The sequence below is a fragment of the Diplotaxodon limnothrissa genome, linkage group LG23 (genome assembly GCF_057381915.1).
Source record: "Diplotaxodon limnothrissa isolate DT_005_m linkage group LG23, D_limnothrissa_male_GT1.1, whole genome shotgun sequence".
NCBI classification, from domain to species: Eukaryota; Metazoa; Chordata; class Actinopteri; order Cichliformes; family Cichlidae; genus Diplotaxodon; species Diplotaxodon limnothrissa.
Genome location: NC_140617.1, coordinates 46,608,051 through 46,628,186, shown reverse-complemented (window position 1 = coordinate 46,628,186; position 20,136 = coordinate 46,608,051). Strand labels below are relative to the sequence as shown.

The following is a 20,136-nucleotide window of genomic DNA, read 5'->3' as shown; positions in this document are numbered from 1 at the left end:
CCTCTGACAGTAAAGCCTCATTTCTGCTGTTCCATGGAAACTTTTTAAAATGATGACAGATTACAAACTCTCAGCTGTGTCTGTAATCAAACCTCTGTAACTTTGCTTCACTTCAGCAGCATCAGCTCATGTTCACATGTTGCTTCATGGTTTGCTTCAGTTTTTGATCGACTGCAGAATATTTTGAAGGTTATCTGCTATAAAAAGCCAGAAGAGGAAAATCTGCTTCATGTGTTTCTGTTTGATCCTCAGTGACTTTGACACAAAGGCCTCTGCTGTGATGATCACACCTCTGATCAAGTCTCACAGTGTCACAACTGATAAATGATCAGAGTTAGAATATTTCTGACTGTCTGCTGTGTGCCGTGACCTTTGACCTGTGGATTATTCATTGTTGTGTCTGATACTTAGAACTGTGAGGAAGAAGCTACACAGTTAATCAGGGTCCCCTCTCTCTGAATCAGGAAAGGTGGGCAGGCCGCGTGTGGGCCGCGGGCCATACGTTGAGTATCACTGTTTGAAATGTGAACATTGTTCTGCTGCAGTCAATGGACTAAACCAGAGAAGAAGAAAACAGACTTTACCATGAAGATCCTCAGTGTGGATCAGTATAATATCAGCCTGATGTCTGCAGTTTAGTGTCAGCACAACTTTCACATCATATTCATCTCAGCACAACTAAAACATGCTGACTGACCTCAGAGTTTCAAGTTTACATCCTGGACTCTCCAGGAAACCACACAGATGCTTCACTCCTGGATCCTGCAGGTTGCTGTTGAAGCTCAGGTCCAGCTGTCTCAGATGGGAGGGGTTGGACTTCAGTGCTGCTGCCAGATAATCACAGCTGATCTCTGACAAACCACAGCTCTTCAATCTGTATAAAGAATGAAAGATGTAAGTTTATTAGACAAAGTGCTTGAAATCATTCAGTGTTTCATCATCTGTTCAGAGCTGAAGAAGGTTCAGAATGTAGAAGTTTAGAAAATGGAAACTCCAAACAGCTGAAGCCAACAGGAAGCAGCTTCAAACAAACACAACAAGAGAAAAAACTCTGAATGTTTCACATTAAAGTCGTACATTTCTCATAAAAACAGGACAAAGACTTGAAAAAGTCGTGTTTTTCCTTCCAGGAACCACATGGCTTCACTTTTAAAGGTGAAGTGTGACAGAAATGGACATATTTGAAGTCCAACACCTTTTTCCAGTCACATTATTAAAGCAGACAAACTACAAGCTCATTTTCATTCCAACAAGTCATCTTCTGACCTGGACTAACAACACTGGTCTCTATGTGCAGCTGGCTGTGAGACCAGTGCTCAGGGAGCGTCTACAAAGTGCAACACTGAAAGAACATCACACACTCATTTGCTTCCAGCACTTTCACACAAACATCTACTGTCATCATTCATGTTTCTGCTCCTCTGGATTCACACGGAGCCTCTGCTCATGCCGTTGCCATGGTGAATCATAGTATGTGGCTCCATAACTCAGACTGAGCATGCTCAGAGCTGATTGGCCTGACTCTGATCAGCTGATCTAGAAGAGGAAACTCTGCTATATGTACATTATTACATCTACACCTGAATCACAACACTCACACAAATATATCAACTGTGTTTAATATTTTGGCACGTAGATCATTTATGTGCTTCAGCTCTTCTTACATTTTACCACCAACATGTTTCAAAAGGAGCAGCTTTTACTTTGAAGGCCAGCTGTCTGTGTTTCCTGTTTTCATTGTTGGATAATGAAATAAGTCGATGCTTCAGTGCTTTGAATTGTGTTACACAAAGCAAAGTTTTCACGTTGTTCAGGCAGAATCGAGCGTTGAAGAATGAATTCACACGTCAATAAACATTTTCATCAGCACAAGCAGGACAATGAAAGCAGGAAATAACCCAAACTGCTATTTCTCATTCTACAACTTCAACAACTGCACATGAATTATACTTCATACACAGACCCACAGTCTCTGATTGCTCTGAAATCTCACTGACAGCCAATAGAAATAAAGAAAAGTCCAGACTGACAGTCTCTGTGGGGTTAGGCAGTGAACTGCTCACGCTGCGTTCAAGTGCATCACAAACTATTGGAATTGGATCCAACTTTGTGAAGCAGATTTCTTCTCAGCTGCTGTTTTGAACATTTCCTCATGAACTGTATTAAACTCTGTAAATGAACTGAGAACTATTTCTACATTTGAAACTATGGATTCATTTTCCCGTTCACTTCTGTACGTTAGTGTATAAATGAATGTTAGACTGGGCTCCATGGAAACACTTGGACTGGTCTCAGCTGCCTTCTTTCTGTAGTCCTTTCTCTTCTCCAGCTTCTGTTTGAAATCCTCTCACAGAGCCTGAAACCTGCTTTGCTGTCATGTTTGGGCCTGTGTTCCTCTGCTTTAACACAAACCTCACCACAGCAGCTGTGTGGGTCGTCTCTGTAGCAGCCAGATCAGCTTCTGATACATGAACATCATCACAGCTCCTAACTTCACCTTTATTAGCTTTGACATTCATGTCTTTCTTTTCTCTGTCTGTTTCCACACAAGCTCAAAGTCTCTGCAGCCTGTTTTTATCTGCTATCATCAGATCTCCAACAGCCTCATTCACATCCATCACACACTCTACAGCCTCATCAGTACTGACTTCATCTTCACTGACTGATGGAGCACAACATGAACCTGTGGAGGCTGAAAAGCTGTCCTGTCAAACATCTCCCCGTCACCACTGCACTTCTGTCAGCCTTTAAATGAACCCTGCTCAAGTCTGTCACTTCTATTTGCAGCCAAGAGGAAAAGCTGTTGTTCAGTCGTTTGGAAAGACACAACATTTCTGAAAGCACTCAAACTTCTTCACATTTGTCTTCAGACACATCCTGAACATTTAGGAACTAAAGAACGTTTCAAACATCAATCAAAGATCTGAAATATAGAAAAACAACAACAGCTGCAGTCAGTGAACTCACCTCAGAGTCTCCAGTCGACAGTTTGGACTCTCCAGTCCAGCACACAGAAGCTTCACTGCTGAATCCTGCAGCTTGTTGTTACTCATCTCCAGCTCTGTCAGATGGGAGGGGATGGACTTCAGAGCCGAGGCCACAACTTCACAGTGAGTCCCTGAGAGTCCACACCGAGTCAGTCTGTGATCACAGAAAATATAAAATGTGTTATTATAAAAGCAGAAAATCTGCATTATAAACACAGACTGAATGTATATGAAGACAAAACAGAGTGAGGTCATAATCTGATGAACATCTGCTCTTCACATCATATTAGGGGTGCAACGATACACAAAATTCACGGTTCGGTTCGGTTCGATACTTTGGTGTCGCGGTTCGATATTTTTTTCGATACAAAAAAAAATGTTCATGCCTTTTTAATTTGTCATTTATTAAAATTATAAATATATATTTTAACTGAAAAGTACAGTTTTTAAATTTAACCCTAACCCTTGTGCGCGTTTTTTATTTTTGACAGCGAATGTGCACCTGCGGACCACTTATGTGCACCCCTGGTTATTTAGCTCATCATATCGCAGCCACAGAAATTATTTTGTCCATGAAACCATAAAGCTGCACTTTCTTTTTGCCTTATAGTCTCATTTGTCATTACTTTTCCGTTTTGTGGTAAGCTTTTCTTTGGCTGTCACTTGTTCACCCTGACCTGTCTTATTTGGCTCAGCAAAACTAAAATATATATCCTGCTGCTTTTACACACGCACTCACATAACGCTCAGCGATTCTCTGCGCGATCAACCTCTCACATGTTTAAGCTCACTGCAGGAGATTTCACTTGTCTTGTTTGCATAGTAAGCTAAGGATTGATAAGACGATGTCAGAGGAATTGGTGCGCAAATTATCATCACTCACCAATCAGTGCTGTCGCTCTCTATACACAGTTCGTGCGATTGCAAAATGAAAGCAAAAAACAAGTGCAAATCAGGGCTCTAGACTAACTTTTTGACATGGGCGCACCGGTACGCCTAACTTTAAAAATTTAGGCGTACCGGCACAAAAGTTAGGCGCACTCAAATTTTTCAACCGCATCGCTTAACACCGCAGTTTTACATGTGCACTTTCTTTGGGGGGGGAGTCCATACAGACAATATTAATTTCTAAATTATTAACTAACAAACTTGTGCTTAAAGTGCTTTGTCAATATTGTAGAAAATGTTAAAAACTTAATCATCATCTTGGCCTCCTCTGACGACCTGTTTGCTGCTGTCTGCTGCTGAAAGGCCGTGGGGAGAGGGGACACTTGGGCAGTGCATTTACTGCAGCATATAATGTGTTTTCTGGATACACTGTGCTTTTTCAGCATTCAAATATTGATGGCACCGTGTCAGAGCACTGGCTATGAATTTCAGACAGATCAGGCCTTAACTTAACAAAAAAAGTTATCAATAGTTCTTTTGATCTTTTCTTATTACCCACAGCTACAGTACATCCACTTCTATCAGGCCTAGGCTGCTCACTAGGGCTGAGTATCATCACTGATTTCTATAATCCATTCAATTCCGGTTCTCAAAGTCCTGATTTGATTCAATTTAGCCTCAGACAGTCAGAAATATTATAATTCTGATCATTTATCAGTACTGATACACATGAGACTTCATCAGAATTGTGAAAATCACAGCAGATGCCTTTGTGTGAAAGTAACTGAGAATAAAACACAGGAAAACATGAAGGAGATTTTCCTGGTCTGGCTTTTTATAGCAGATAACCTTAAAAATATTCTGCAATTTTGCATAATTTTAAGAAATTTACATTTCTTCAGTATTGAACAGCAGAAATTAGGCTTTCGTGTCCGAGGTCATTTAAGTGAAAAAAGAAAAAGCGCTGTAAACAACGCTAGACTGGTGGGTAATAAGCGAATGAATAATGCAGAAAACAGATTTGAGACGGGAAACTGTTCCTGAAGTACAGAGAGAGAGAGAGCTGTGCAAGTGTGATTTTTATCGTGGTGGAAGCAAAACAGCAAAAGTCAGAGGGAATTCATGACGACATTGATCAAATGGGAAGCGCAGTTTGCTGCTTCTTTTGCTGCAGGCTCGGTGAATTTTGGTTGGAGAGAGACAAAACCTGCAGCTCAGAATCAGCGCAAAAAGACGTAAACACAGCGCGGACCCGAAGAATCGCTAAGCTCCGACAGCGTGTCCGTGTTCAGGCCGTCGGGTGAGAAAGCCGAGAAAGACGAAGCTGATTCTGATGTGTTGGGTCCGCTCCGTGTTTAGGTCTTTGTGTGGAATCCGTTAATGAATTGATATCGCTTTATTCAAGCTACTCACCTCTCTCTTCCACCTGCACTTTCAACTGGACCACGGCCAATCAGAGAGGTCCCGTCCCTGACTATCTCTGATTGGTTTAGTCCACGATAGGGGCATAATGTGTGTCTGTTGTTGACCACACGGAGAGTTACAGAGATTTTTTTTTTGTTTGTTACCGGAACAGTTGGTCGCACAGGTGCGATCAAATATTTATTTTTAGTCGCACCACTGAAAAATTTGGTCGCATTTGCGACCAAATTGGTCGCACTCTAGAGCCCTGCAAATTCAAATGCGATGTCAATATGTCACATATTGACAGTGGCTCACCGATGCCAATGACATAATTACCCAGCTACATTTCCGAAAGAATGCAAAAGCATTGACATATATTTTTCCTTCCTACAATAGCCCGACGGGCAGGGCAGAGATCGATTTTGGTAGCCCGACTGGAAAAATCGCTAGCCCCGGGATGTCGGGCTAGCGATATTGCGAGCCCTGTATCTGATTGAGGAATAACTCATCTTTGGAAAAGAGAGTTTATTACAGAGAAATGTCTCTTTCCAAAATAAAAGCTATACTATATGCTTCTTCTGGGCTATATTCTCAGCAGCATATTAAATATATCAGGTCCCCATGAGGAGAATCATGTGCTAACGGCTGTCTAAATGACTCGGGTAAAGTTTGTAGCATGCATGCTTGTTGTTTTTGTCTGCTTCCACTTGTCTGTGCACTAGGATGATGTCGGCGTAAATGTGCAGTCATATTCGTTGTGTTCCCACTAGTGCTTTCAGGTTAATCTCGTTGAAATGACCTTAACGCCACAACACGGCAAATCTCCGTTAACGAGCTACCCCTGATCGCCGTGCATGGGGCTAGACGGCCAACACGTTAACGAGCTAACTGCGCTAACACACTAGTTCCCACCCATGTAATTAAGCATTGCGTGGCACATCCAACATACTGTTTTACTTTAGTCCATGACGTGCTTACCTTCAGGGTCATACGTCATATGAAAACCAAAATAATTCCAAACGCCAGATCTGAATGAGGGTGGGGGAGGTTCAATTTGCCATGTTGCAAGGAGAGCTTAACTTCTGTCTCGCTAGCTTGCCCTGTGCTCTTCCTTCTGATGATGCTGTCGAACGCAGATTCACTGAGCGCTCAACACAGACAGCATCGTCAGAAGGAAAGTTGATAAAATAAATTACAAATTTTGTATTGTTCATACATATGCGTACCGAACCAAAAACACTGTATCGAACAGTTCAATATCGATACGAATATCGTTGCACCCCTACTAGTTATATCAGGGCCGTGCAGAGAAGTTTAAAGGGGCGGGTGCTCAAAGTTAAAAAGGGGCACATTGAACCAGGCTGAATAACAACAACACACATTCATCAAGAATCTAATATGGGAAGGGCAGGGCTGTGTTGATCTGAGACTGTAGACATTAAAAAGTCCACAGGAGAGATGGTAGCTGATTAAACAAGTGTCATGAGATAATAACAAAATGCAAAGATTGGTGACAGCGCTTGGAACCATAAGGCAGCAAAAAACTGTGAGAAATAATTTAGGCTCTGCCTGTGAATCACTCTTTGCTTCTCTTCTTCCTTCCATCCCATCATTTCATATATCACTCTCCACTTGCTGTCTATGTGAGAACAAGGCACAACTTGCTATTGCAATAAACTATAATCAAATTATCCACACCTAACAACTCTTGCACTTAATCTATAATAAAATGATGAGAGAAAAATGTTATAGCACTGCCTTTAGTAGCCTCACACAGCTCCTGCTGTTTCCTCCTCATGTCCTTACCAGGCATGTCTAGACAATGTTATATCATGAGTAATAATTTAAAAAAAAAATCCATATACATAAAACACACACATGCACACACAGTGACGTTTTAGACCTTCTTCAGAATACTGTATATACTATGGGCATCATGGTGCTGATCCAGAATCCTTACATTATTATTTATTACTAGAGCTACAATAATAAAGCAATGAGGAGGGGGAAGTAATAAATATGAAATAATGTATTTATGATGATTCCATTTGTTTCACTATCCACTCTGTGCAGGGGCAAAGCTTATTACATGTTTAAACTGTAGAGATACAATAATGTTACTGCTGTAAAATCCAAACTTTGTCTTATTTAAAATATAAATCTAATATAATCTGCTTCTTAATGTATGTTCTTTAAAATACAGCGTGTGTTTTTTTAATATATTATAATTATAATAATTATTATGTGGACATGCATATTAGATCGTTTTTTAGTGAAATATAATCCCTCCAGAAAGGCAGGAAAAGCCCGGAAACTTACTTTAAAACTATGTTCTAAATACTTTAAAACTAAATATGTTCCCTAAAACGGTGACAGAGCTACAGACCCATGACAGCCTTACCCAGTGAGCCAGCAGCTATGACCAGCACTACATGTGCAGTTAATAAAAGGACAGGTAATGTTTGTCACGCTGTTGCACACACAGCACGCTCGTTTGTTTCAGTTCGTCAAATTGTCACAAGACAACTTACCAACGTGTACAAAATAAGCTAATACTCCTGGGTGCTACACACTACAGTGTGCGCTGTACAGCTACTTACTGGTTTTGTTGCATCAGTCTGTGTCTCTGAGTTAACTTGTGTTTCTCTTACAGCTCCGGACCGCAACAAATGCGCGTGCTCTTTGTGAGCTCGTTCCCGGCTCGTAACCAGCGCGTTCTGCCGTCGAGGGCGATCATTGGTTAAATGTGATCATGTGACTGATGCAAGCCAGATCCTTTTATTTAGCAAAACTGTGATTAATAGTTAAATATTATTGTTGAGGGGCACAGACAGGACTCCGCACGCACACACACATAAAAATAAATAATAATTTTTTTTTAAAAAGTTGCCTCAACAAAAGGGCACTTTGGGCACCCATCAGGAAAGGGGCGGGTGCTCAAGCCCCTCTAGCCCCCCCCCCCTCTGCACGTGCCTGAGTTATATATTATTTTACTTAATGATCTACTGACACCACTGACTATGCAGGACAACCCCACGTCTGGAGCCAGTGCACATGTGCAGTTCAATTCCCGGGCAGGTTCTGAAGATGGCCGAGCTGTCGAGGACAAAGTTACTAATGTGACGCTAATGTGGTTAATCAAGATCTTCATAACTATGTGGAGCACAGTGCACACACCCCTGCATGTTCTATAAGCCAATAGGAGGACGTTCTGTTTTTGGCACACAAAAGTTTCTCAGGTTTTGATTACAAAACAAGCAACAGGCCAAAAATATTTATAGATTTAGACACAATAATAGATTCCTCCCAAATCTCAGGAACTCTGAAACTCAGGCATTAATAATTAATAATATTTTCCAAAGCTTATCATTTGGACATATACAAATTACCCTCTTGGGATTATGAGGTCCTCACAAAAATGAATATTCGCTGTCACAGTCTGTAAATTTATCCAAGTCACAGCAAGCATTTTGAAATAAGTCCTAATCAGTCCAAGAAAAACAGTCTTGAAGGGTCTGGATGGACTCGCTGACCACACCAGAACCAGCACTGAGGTTTAGTTCTCTTTAAGACAGATTTCATGACGGGAACCAAATAAAACACATTTCAGTCAAACATGCCACAGAGAGCTCCACAGAAAGATTTATTAGGTTCCTTGATGGAGCCATAACAAACGTCAGCGAGCGACCTCCCAACTGTACATTGATTAAAATGACAAAATAAACTGGGAGCGTCTGGTGTGACGTTACTGTGGTCTGAGTGGCAACTTCCACATTCGCCCTCAGTTGAACATGGGAGGCGGATCGAAGTTCAATCTCAGCCGTGATTAATGAAGCCATCACAGCTCTAAAAACGGTAATGGAAAATTACAATGCACAGCTGAAAGATCTATCAGAATCAGCGACAATCACTTCTAACTCCGTGGTGAAACTAGAAGAAAAAGTCAAACAACTTTCTAATAAAGTGGAACAACTGTCCGAAAAATGCACTGATCTGGAAGGGCGTTCAAAGAGGAAAAATATAAGGATAGCCGGAGTACCTGAAGGTAGAGAAAAAGGTCAACGTCCTAGAGACTTTGCGGCAAGGCTACTACGAGACCTACTAGACCTGGACGAAACCCCACTGGTGGACCGTGCACACAGAGCCCTACGAGTGACCCCAGAAGAAGAGGCCCCGCCACGACACTTGATTGTGAGGATACACTATTGCCATACTATGGAAGAAATACTTCGAAGAATCTCCACCAGGAAAAATCTGAAGCTCGGAGATATCCGCGTTCAGATTTTCCGCGACCTACCCCAGGCGGTGGTAAAACGACGTGCAGCGTTTACTCCAGCAAGAAACCTGCTTCGAGACCAACCCGGAGTTAAATATGGACTTCTATACCCGGCTAAACTTAGGGTGACACACAATGGTACGGAACTGGTCTTTATAGATCCCAACGAAGCACTTCGCTACGCACAAGAAAAATTTGGATCTCAATAAGGACGGCATAAGGTAGATAAACCAGAGCTCTGCATCTGGCCCAATGACACGTACTTACTTTGATATAAAAAATCATCATTTGCCCAGGAGCTATGGACAAAGGAAGTTTTGAGATAGAATATTTTGGTAAGCTTAGTTTTTGTTATAGCATCCCCTCGAATTTTTTTTTTTTTGGGATACACGGAAGGGGATGCATTGCTTACGTTTTTTTTTTGTCACGGTTACACACGGGTAGGGGGGTGGGGGGTGAGGGTTGGGACCCATATCTCGACTGTACGAATATGGAAAATACGAGAATTAAGCCGCCCTAAAGTATACAAATGCAAGATAATGGAAAGGTAAAAAATGTGGATTTAACTTTTTGTACTTGGAATGTAAAGGGTGTAAATGAACCTGTTAAAAGAGGCAAAGTTTTATCGTACTTGAAATCTCTTAACGTGGATATTATTTTTTTACAAGAAACTCACTTGAAAAATGCGGCTCACAATAAACTTAAATGTAGATGGATAAATCAGGTGTACTACTCAACACTTTCCGCCAAAACTAGAGGGGTAGCTATCTTAATCAAGAAAGATACCCCGTTCAAACATAACTCCACTATAGTTGATAAGAATGGGAGATATGTATTAGTGACTGGGGAGCTGCATACTACTCCAATTATTCTACTGAATGTCTATGGGCCCAACCATGACGATCCAGAATTCTATAGAAAGGTCTTCAGCTTAATTCCGGATATACCCAACAGTAATTTAATAATTGGAGGTGACTTTAACCTAGTATTAGACCCATATTTGGATAAATCCTTGTCCAAAAAAATCACACCGTGTAAAAGCAGTAATTTTATTAAAACATATATGAAGAATATGAATATCTGTGATGCGTGGAGAATTCTAAATCCATCAGGCAGAGTATTCTTTCCACTCCCACGTACACAATAGTTATTCAAGGATTGATTATTTTTTGGTGGATGGAAAAATGCTCCCCCTAATTCGAAATGCAACCTATCATAATATTATTATCTCTGATCACTGCCCCGTTACTTGCTCCTTTGCACTTAGTAACCCCATTAAAACATACAGAAATTGGAGATTTGACCCACAATTACTGAACGATTTAGAATTTAAACAATATATAAACTCTCAGATGTCTTTATTCTTTGATATAAACGATAATGCTGAGACCTCTCCAGATATACTATGGGAAACGTTTAAAGCTTATATCAGGGGGTTTATAATATCATATCAAGCGTCACGGAACAAAAGGAATAAATTAGAACAGCTAAATTTAGAAAAAAGAATCCACGAACTGGACGTCAATAATGCAATGGCTCCTTCTTTAGATAAGTATAATACTATTTGTGCACTAAAATATAAACTAAACCAAATATTATCTATTAATATTAATAGAACTTTCACTTTTGTGAGACAGAACTATTTTGAATTTGGGGATAAACCCCATAAGTTGCTAGCCAGACAACTAAAGAAACTAGAAAATGATAGAGCGATTCATAAAATCAGAACAAGTAACGGAAATCTGGTCACATCACACAAAGATATTAACGATAACTTTAGACAGTTTTATGAATCCCTCTATACTTCTCATCCCACTGCAGGGCCTAATGAAATGCAGGAATTTTTAGATAAATGTGATCTTCCTGTGTTAGACCAGACAAATGCCAATATTTTGAACGCTAAGATCACAATTGAAGAAATTACAAAATCTATCGGATTACTAAAAAACAACAAGAGTCCAGGCCCTGATGGGTTAGGGAATGAGTTTTATAAATACTTTAAGATCAAATTAAGTCCATATCTATTTAAATTATATAACCATGCATACAAAATGAGCACCCTACCTCCAACATTGAATGAAGCAACTATTATAGTACTTCCAAAAAAAGGCAAAGCACTGGAGGAAGTGGGATCATATAGACCTATTTCTTTATTAAATTCTGATCAAAAAATTCTGGCTAAAATACTAGCGAGTAGACTTAATACAGTAATAGATAAATTGGTGCATTCAGACCAAACAGGTTTCATTCCAAACAGGAGTTCTTTTAATAATCTTCGACGTCTATTTAATATAATCTATTCCCCCAAGGTACAACAGGACCTACTTATACTTAGCTTGGATGCCGAAAAGGCATTCGATCATGTGGAGTGGTCCTACCTCTTTGCAGTCCTAGAAAAATTTCAACTGGGACAAGATTTCATCTCTTGGATAAAACTACTTTATAATAATCCCACAGCCAGAATTCTTACAAATCAGACATTATCAACTCAGTTTAAACTCAGCAGAGGTACAAGACAAGGATGCGCTCTTAGTCCATTATTATTTGCCCTGGCTTTGGAACCCTTAGCACAGACAATTCGAACCCATATGGATATACACGGTTATGATACAACATACACTTCTAATTCTATATCGCTCTATGCTGACGACATATTATTATACATAACAAAACCATTAATATCCCTCCCAGCAATTCTCTCCGTGATTGATAAATTCAGTACTTTCGCAGGCTACAAGATTAACTGGGGAAAAAGCGAAATACTGCCCATTAAATTAGAGAATAAACAATGGCTTACATCTCTCCCATTTAAAATAACCTATGAAAAAATCACTTACTTGGGCATTACAATACCAAAAAAACACAGCTCCCTAATGAAAGAGAATTTTCTTCCCTTACTGGAGAAACTTAAAAATAACATTCAGTACTGGAGGACACTTCCTATTTCTTTAATAGGGAGAGTGAATTCAATAAGAATGGTATTCCTCCCGCAGTATTTGTATCTGGTTCAAAACATCCCAATTTTCTTGCCCAAATCTTTTTTTAAAAAGATGGACGCCATCATTATGCCATTTATATGGAATTATAAAACACATAGAATAAAAAAAGACCACCTATGCAAACATAGATCCCTTGGTGGACTTACACTACCTAACTTTATGTACTACTACTGGGCATCAAATTTAAGAATAATTTCCCTTCTATTGGATGACACAGCAATACTCCCTAACGGCTTACAGATGGAGCGGGAGGATTGCCTTCCTTACTGTGTTGGTGGAATACTACTCTCTCCTATTCTTTTGACAAACTCATATTACAATTCGAATCCAGTGATTTATAATACCGTACAAATTTGGAGACAAATAATTAAGCACTTCAAATTGAAAAAACTATCAATGTGTACATCCATTACAGCTAACCCTTCTTTCCTTCCATCATGTGTAGACGGAGCTTTCAATATATGGCAGGAATTGGGAATTTGTAAATTAAAAGATTTATACCTAAATGATACTTTTATGTCATTCCAACATTTAAAAGATAGATTTGGATTGCCTCACAGTCATTTTTTTAGATATCTTCAACTAAGAGACTATACCCGTACATACCTGCCACAATTTGAAAACATATCGTCCGATCCTTTGGACAGATGTCTTAGTGATGGAAGGGGGTTTGAACAGAGAATTTCATTATTTTATAATTCAATACAGGAGATGAGTATACCTTCAACTACTTCAATCAAAGAGGAGTGGGAAAAAGATTTTGGGACTCTCCTATCAGAAGATTTCTGGCAGGAGGCCTTACACAACATAAATACGCCTTTTATTAATTCCCGTCACTGTTTAATTCAGTACAAAATTATACACAGACTACATTATTCAAGGGAAAAACTTCACAAAATGTATCCAGAGTGTTCCCCCCTCTGTGAAAAATGCAAGATACACTATGGAAATCTGTTACATTGTTTTGCACTATGTCCAAGGCTTCAGGGTTTTTGGTATGATATTTTTACTTATATGTCTAATATTTTTAAAAGTAAGATTGAACCAAATCCGACAGTAATCATCTTTGGGATTTCCAACGAAACACAAAATTTACAACACTCTCAAAAAAGGTTTATGGCATATGCTTTGATTATTGCAAAGAAATTGATCCTGCAGCTTTGGAAAGGCAATGAAACTCCTGTATTAAAAATGTGGCTTACTGAACTTATAAACACTCTTCACCTTGAAAAAATAAGATATAGTATGAATGACAATGTAAAAGATTTTGAATTAATCTGGCACCCTTTACTTATATACCTTGGGAAAATATAAAACTTTGTTTACTTGTTTCTCTTCCCTTTTGCCGACAGCCGGGGTATTGGGACCCCTTATGGGTGACTGCGGGTTTTTTTTTTTTTTTTTTTTTTTTTTTTTTTTTTTTTGTTGTTGTTGGTGTTGTTTAATTATTTGCCTTGTCAGCTCTCATTATTTTAAAGACAGAGACCCTCACACTGGGCTTCACTAGTTACTGCTGGGTCTCTGTTATACAGAAGGCCCATGCCACATTAAGGAAAAAATAATGTCCTTAATTTCAACATTAAAGGTGAAAATGAAGAACTGTGGAGATTTGCTGTTTCAGGACAAAGTGCCACAGTTGCTGTACTCTCTGAGTCAGTGAAACTTCAGCAGTGGTGTTAGCTAAAAAAGGGAAATGATTCCTGTTACACATCCATGTGTTATATAAACACAGTGTGGTGAAAAGTATAAAGATGCTGAAAGGATGGTGCAGAAAGCTGAAAAACACAAATCTGGAAGATTTGTACAAAATCAAATGTCTTGTAATGGACGGATGCGAGGTTATCGATGGTTCCACCTTCGTACAATAAAGAGGATGGATGCTGCAAAACTGGATGATGAAATATTGGTTCAGCACTTTGTTTGAAAGCGCTTTATAAATAAAGTTATTATCATTATCATAAGACGGTGGATCACTTTGTTTCACTAACTCATCTAAACAAAGCGTTTTGTAGAGGGGACAGCAAACCTGGCAGTTTGTCTTGAAACATCAAATCTCCACATTTCAACTTTTTTCTCCAAATACAATTTTGACTTTAACCTCGACTTTATCTTAAAATGATCGGGAATATTTTTCTTACCGTGGTCCTAAAACTCGGCCTTACTCCGTTTCCATCGAAGCAATAAGGTCAGCTTTCTTGTGCTCCACGGTAAACCTGTTCACCGTGGAGAAATCACGCTGAAGAACTCGGCAAGTAAGGCCCCTGTGAGCTCCACATCTCCAGCGTCGGGTCCCAAAAGAATAAAAGTGACTCTCGACTATACTGGCGAACCTGAAGATCTCCACAGAGCTCTCACTAAGTGGCAAGTCAGCATCCAGGTGAGGAGGATGGCTGTGAAACCAAAACGAGCCAGAATGACTCAACAATCCACTTTAAGAAAAACAAACACACAAATCACTCTGGCCCACTCACTGCTGCTACACGTCACCAACCACCAGGGATGATGATGATGATGCTGGCATCAAGTAATCAAAGCTCAGCTTCTCGTCTGGTGATGATTTCTGATCATTTCTATGATGATCGTACCAAATAATGCAGATACGACGTGATCACGCCCAACACTCTGCCAACGGGCACAGACTGACCTCTTCCTGCTGTGAGTCGTCCCTGTCAGAGCCTCATCCTTGTGACTTGGTGATGCTGTGGTGTGTTCGTGACCTCACACGCTGTTTGTGTGACTTTTGTTATAAAGGGGCGGAGTCACGAGTGGTGACGGTTTAAAAATAATGACCTGCAGTGACCTCTGACTCTAATTTTGGATGTATGCTGGCACACTGTTGTCCATCTCAGCTCTTTAGTACAGAGGAAAGAAAAACTAAAGAACTGAAGCACATATGCTGATGGTGATGTCACAGATAATGTGATTGTTCACACGTTCAATAATTAGTTGGAAAAATTAAGAAAGTGCAATCAGAGCCCAGATAAAGACAATAACATCAGACAGAAAGAGCAGTGATCAGAAGCACAAACAGAGGCTGCTTTGGACCATCTTCACTGTTTCACACAGTTTCACTTTACTACAAACACGTTCTTTGTAAAGTCTCACTTCAGTCTTCTCTCCTAAGGAGCAATGCTAACAGACCAACAGCAGCACAGACATGAGCAACAGTCTCATTACTGTCTGCTGCACCGTGTTAACACGACCAGGCGGAAACAGCACACAGATAAAACATGTCAGACTGCAAACTCAGCGTAAGACTAAAAACCGACGACGTGGTGAAAAGCTCACAGTTACACACCCACATACATGTGAAGGTGCACTCTCCTACCAAGGTCTCTGCCAGAATAATACAAATGTAGTGTTCTGATAAAAAACAAAACATTTTTAAAAGCATGAAAACAACTCTTCACTGTGAACACAAAATAAAGCAGAATTTATTACTGTGTGACTGAGTAACTAAACTATCACTAATTGATAATATTAATGATTACATCTGGACTCACCGAGCCTTTCTGAAGTTCCTCACAGCTGCAATCAGTCGACGTTGTCCCTCTGCTGTTGTGTTGTACTTCTGCAGGTCCAACTCATCCAGAACCTCCTCTGACATCTGCAGCATGAAGGCCAGAGCTGAGCAGTGGATCTCAGAGAGTTCCTTCTCTGATTTGTTGTCTGACTTCAGGAACTCTTGGATCTCCTGATGTACTGAGAGGTCGTTCATCTCCATCAGACAGTGGAAGATGTTGATGATTCTGTCAGGAGAGGATTTTGTCTTCCTTTCTTTTAGATTCTTGATGACTCTCTGGATGGTTTCTGGACTGTTCTCTGTCTGACCCAGCAGACCTCCTAAGAGTCTTTGGTTGGACTCCAGACAGAGGCCATGAAGGAAGCGAACAAACAGGTCCAGGTGGCCATTTTTACTCTGGAGGGATTTTATTAGTGTTTCCATCAAAAAATTGTCCAGAGATGACTCGTTGTATTTTTTTCCCAGGAAGTTCTTCAGCACCTCTGACTTCCTGTTGGTGAAACAGTGGAACATGTAGACTGCAGCCAGAAACTCCTGGATGCTCAGATGAACAAAGCAGTAGACTGGTTTCTGGAAGATCACACACTCTCTTTTGAAGATCTCTGTACAAACTCCTGAGTACACCGAGGCCTCTGTCACATCCAGACAACACTGCTCCAGGTCTTCTTGGTAGAACATGATGTTTCCTTTCTCCAGATGTTCAAACGCCAGCCTCCCCAGCTTCAGAAGAACTTCCCTGTCAGCCTCCGTCAGCTCCTGTGGACTCGTCTCATGTCCCTCGTGGTACTTGTTCTTCTTCCTCTTTGTCTGAACCAGCAGGAAGTGTGAGTACATGTCAGTCAGGGTCTTGGGCAGCTCTCCTCTCTGCTCTGTAGTCAACATGTGCTCCAGAACTGTAGCAGTGATCCAGCAGAAGACTGGGATTCTACACATGATGTGGAGGCTCCTGGATGTCTTCATGTGGGAGATGATTCTGCTGGACAGCTCTTCATCACTGAATCTCCTCCTGAAGTACTCCTCCTTCTGGGCGTCAGTGAAGCCTCGTACTTCTGTTAGCCTGTCAACACACGTAGGAGGGATCTGATTGGCTGCTGCAGGTCGGGAAGTTATCCAGACGAGAGCCGAGGGAAGCAGATTCCCCTGGATGAGGTTTGTCAGCAGCTGGCTGACTGATGACTTCTGTGTGACATCAGACAGCAGCTTCCTGTTGGTGAAATCCAATGAAAGTCTGCTTTCATCCAGGCCGTCAAAGATGAACAAAAGCTGAGAGACAGCCAGCTTCTCTGCTGTGACCTTCTGTAGTGTTGGATGGAAAACATGGAGCAGCTCCAGAAGACTGTACTGCTCATCTCTGATCAGGTTCAGCTCCCTGAATGAAAGCAGAACCACCACACTGACATGTTGGTTCTCCAAGCCCTCTGCCCAGTCCAGAGTGAACTTCTGCACTGAGAAGGTTTTTCCAACACCAGCCACGCCGTTGGTCAGAACCACTCTGATGGGTCTCTGTTGGTCAGGTAAGGCTTTAAAGATGTCCTGGCACCTGATTGGAGTGTCATGGAGGGCGTCCATCTTGGAAGCTGTCTCCAGCTGCCTCACCTCATGTTGGCTATGAACCTCTTCACTCTGTCCCTCTGTGATGTAGAGCTCAGTGTAGATCCTGTTGAGGAGGGTTCTACTTCCTGTTTCATCACTTCCTTCAGTCACACGTTCACATCTCCTCCTCAGACTGATCTTATGTTCATCTAAAACCTCCTGCAGACCAACATCTGCTGAAAGAAAGAAAAACAGACAGAAAACTCTTCAATGTCTGAACAACAACAAGAAGTCCAGTTTTCAGAAATGAGTCCATCAGCAGACAGATGTTCAGTCTTACTTTGTACACAGCTGCTCTGACTGGCTGTCTGCAGTCCAGCTCTGCTTCTGGATCTTTCTCCACACTGGGGACAGGACCAGTCTCCTGATGAAGCAGACTGGTCCCAGTATGAGGAGATGCACTGTCTGCAGAACCAGTGTCCACAGCTGGTAGAGACTGGATCCTTCAGGACGTCCTGACACAAAGCACAGCAGGACAGCTGCTCCTCCTCACAGACACCACTCCTCTTCCTCTTCCTCCCTCTGTGAACACATTTCTTTATCACTAAAATCATTGACTGTCAGTGACAAACATCCAGATTTGATGACACTGTGCAGAAGCTCTGATGGTCACAGAGAAAAGTCAAAGTGGAGAAACTTGTGTTTGAGTTCAGAATCCAAGTTTCCTTTGCTGTTCCTGCCTGTCTTATTAAACACAGAGTGATCAGCCTACAAACTCCACAGTAAAAGCCTTCATCACAGAGCCAATCAGGCAGAAGCTTCTGCACCATCAGGACACAAACAGAGAGGAGCTTCTATCCTCAGACCATCCAAGTCATAAATCAGAACATGCTCCCCTCATAGCATCACCATCAGGGTTTAAACAGGACCTTACATCATGTTCTTGTCTCACTGTCATATTTCAGATCATACCTGATTCATTATGACGTCACACGCTGCTACACTGATCCTGCTGCTTCATTACTGCTGATATTACTCTGCTCACTCTGTTCAGTTACTCTGTTTACATCACTTTGCTCATTTGCTTTGTTCTGCTTGCACTGCTCTGTCAGTACATGCTGTGCTAATGTGGCACAAAGCACTTTAACATTACATCTGCACAATGTTTCATTATTTCATTTAATGATTGTTTCTAATGTTTTGTCCAGTCACAGGAGCAGCTCAGCACATTTCACTGTGTTGTACGTGTATGACGATGCCTGTGACAAATAAACAGCCTCGGACTCTTCAATCTTCTGCATTTCTTTGGAGATCAGCTCAGTGGCCTGTTGAGACCATCTTTCTATTTCTGATGACTCAGTTCAGATTATTATCCTGATACTTTCTTTTAAAATGTGATGAAATCATTTATCTGATGTTCTGACACAAATACACCAAAACGATCCCAAACAGCACAAACCACCACGTTACACACAGTGTAATAAAAATACAGGCAACTACAAATAAAAACACTTTAAAATATAAACTAAAATTACAAAGTGGTCACAGAATTTCAAACACCCGTAAATGAGTCAGCAGCTCTCTTACATGGTCAGCTGAGCTCCATGATTGAAGAACATTGTTGCTGCAGGTTCATGACTGAAGTCTGGAGGATATTCTTTGGACCGGTCACTCCTCACAGACAAACAGCTGGATGCTGGAGACTGTGACCTCTGACCTCTGCAAACACAAACACATCACATGAATTACTGATTAATCTCTGTTTAAAATCTTTTAAGCAGCTGCAAACACACAAACTGGATGATGTGATGGTTTCTGTCAGTAATAGTTGTCTCAGATTAGAGTACAGACAGCTGCAGAGACGTTCACAGCAACAGAGAAGAAATCATTACCTTGGATTGCATTACTACTACGATTGATACTAGCATTATCGTACCCGGACCACCATTAGGAATCATTTATGATGTCACTGGTAGAACACATTTATAGAAACAACCTTTGAACTCTGAGTCAGCAGCTCTCTTACATGGTCAGCTGAGCTCCATGATTGAAGAACATTGTTGCTGCAGGTTCATGACTGAAGTCTGGAGGTCTGTCTTTGGACACGTCACTCCTCACAGACACACAGCTGGATACTGGAGACTGTGACCTCTGACCTCTGCAAACACAACCACATTGCATTCATTTCACATCAATTAGTACACCACAAAAGGCATGCAAGAAACACAGTATGAAGGCAAACTTCTGGCTTCAATAACATTCAACAGGTCAGGTGGAAACTTTTCTCAGATTTGATTCATGTTTTTATAGAACGATCCAGCTAAAAAAAATATACCATTAGGTCAGGGGTCAGCAACCTTCAGGACCCAAAGAGCCATTTGGAGCCAGTTTCCACGCAAAAGAAAACACTGGGAGCCACAAATACTTTTTGACATCTAGAATGAAGATAACACTGTATATACTGTTTTTTACCTTTATGCTTTGTGTGAACAACTAAGGTGTGTTGCTTATGAAATCCATGAAGTG

The 20,136-nt window shown here is 40.9% G+C and overlaps 2 protein-coding genes across 2 annotated transcripts in view; both read right to left on the bottom strand.

Moving 5' to 3' along the window:
- The window catches only part of LOC146608843 (NACHT, LRR and PYD domains-containing protein 3-like), a 237,958-nt gene that overhangs the window by 93,317 nt on the left and 124,505 nt on the right, over nt 1-20,136 (bottom strand). The window lies entirely within an intron of this gene.
- LOC146608846 (protein NLRC3-like) lies at nt 679-19,668 on the bottom strand. The gene is made up of 6 exons (XM_085347755.1): nt 19,637-19,668; nt 19,198-19,329; nt 17,951-18,192; nt 16,058-17,846; nt 2,968-3,141; nt 679-874 (listed from the first exon to the last, which is right to left on the bottom strand). Exons 1-6 carry the CDS (start codon nt 19,666-19,668, stop codon nt 679-681), a joined length of 2,565 nt encoding a protein of 854 aa, XP_085203881.1.

Excerpts from the sequence above, each read along its gene's own strand:
- LOC146608846 (XM_085347755.1), bottom strand. The coding sequence starts at position 19,668 with ATGTTCTTCAATCATGGAGCTCAGCTGACCAT. Across the intron at positions 17,847-17,950 it reads TCAGAGCAGCTGTGTACAAA|CAGATGTTGGTCTGCAGGAG; the intron begins GTAAGACTGAAC and ends TCTTTCTTTCAG. Across the intron at positions 875-2,967 it reads TGTCGACTGGAGACTCTGAG|ATTGAAGAGCTGTGGTTTGT; the intron begins GTGAGTTCACTG and ends TTCTTTATACAG.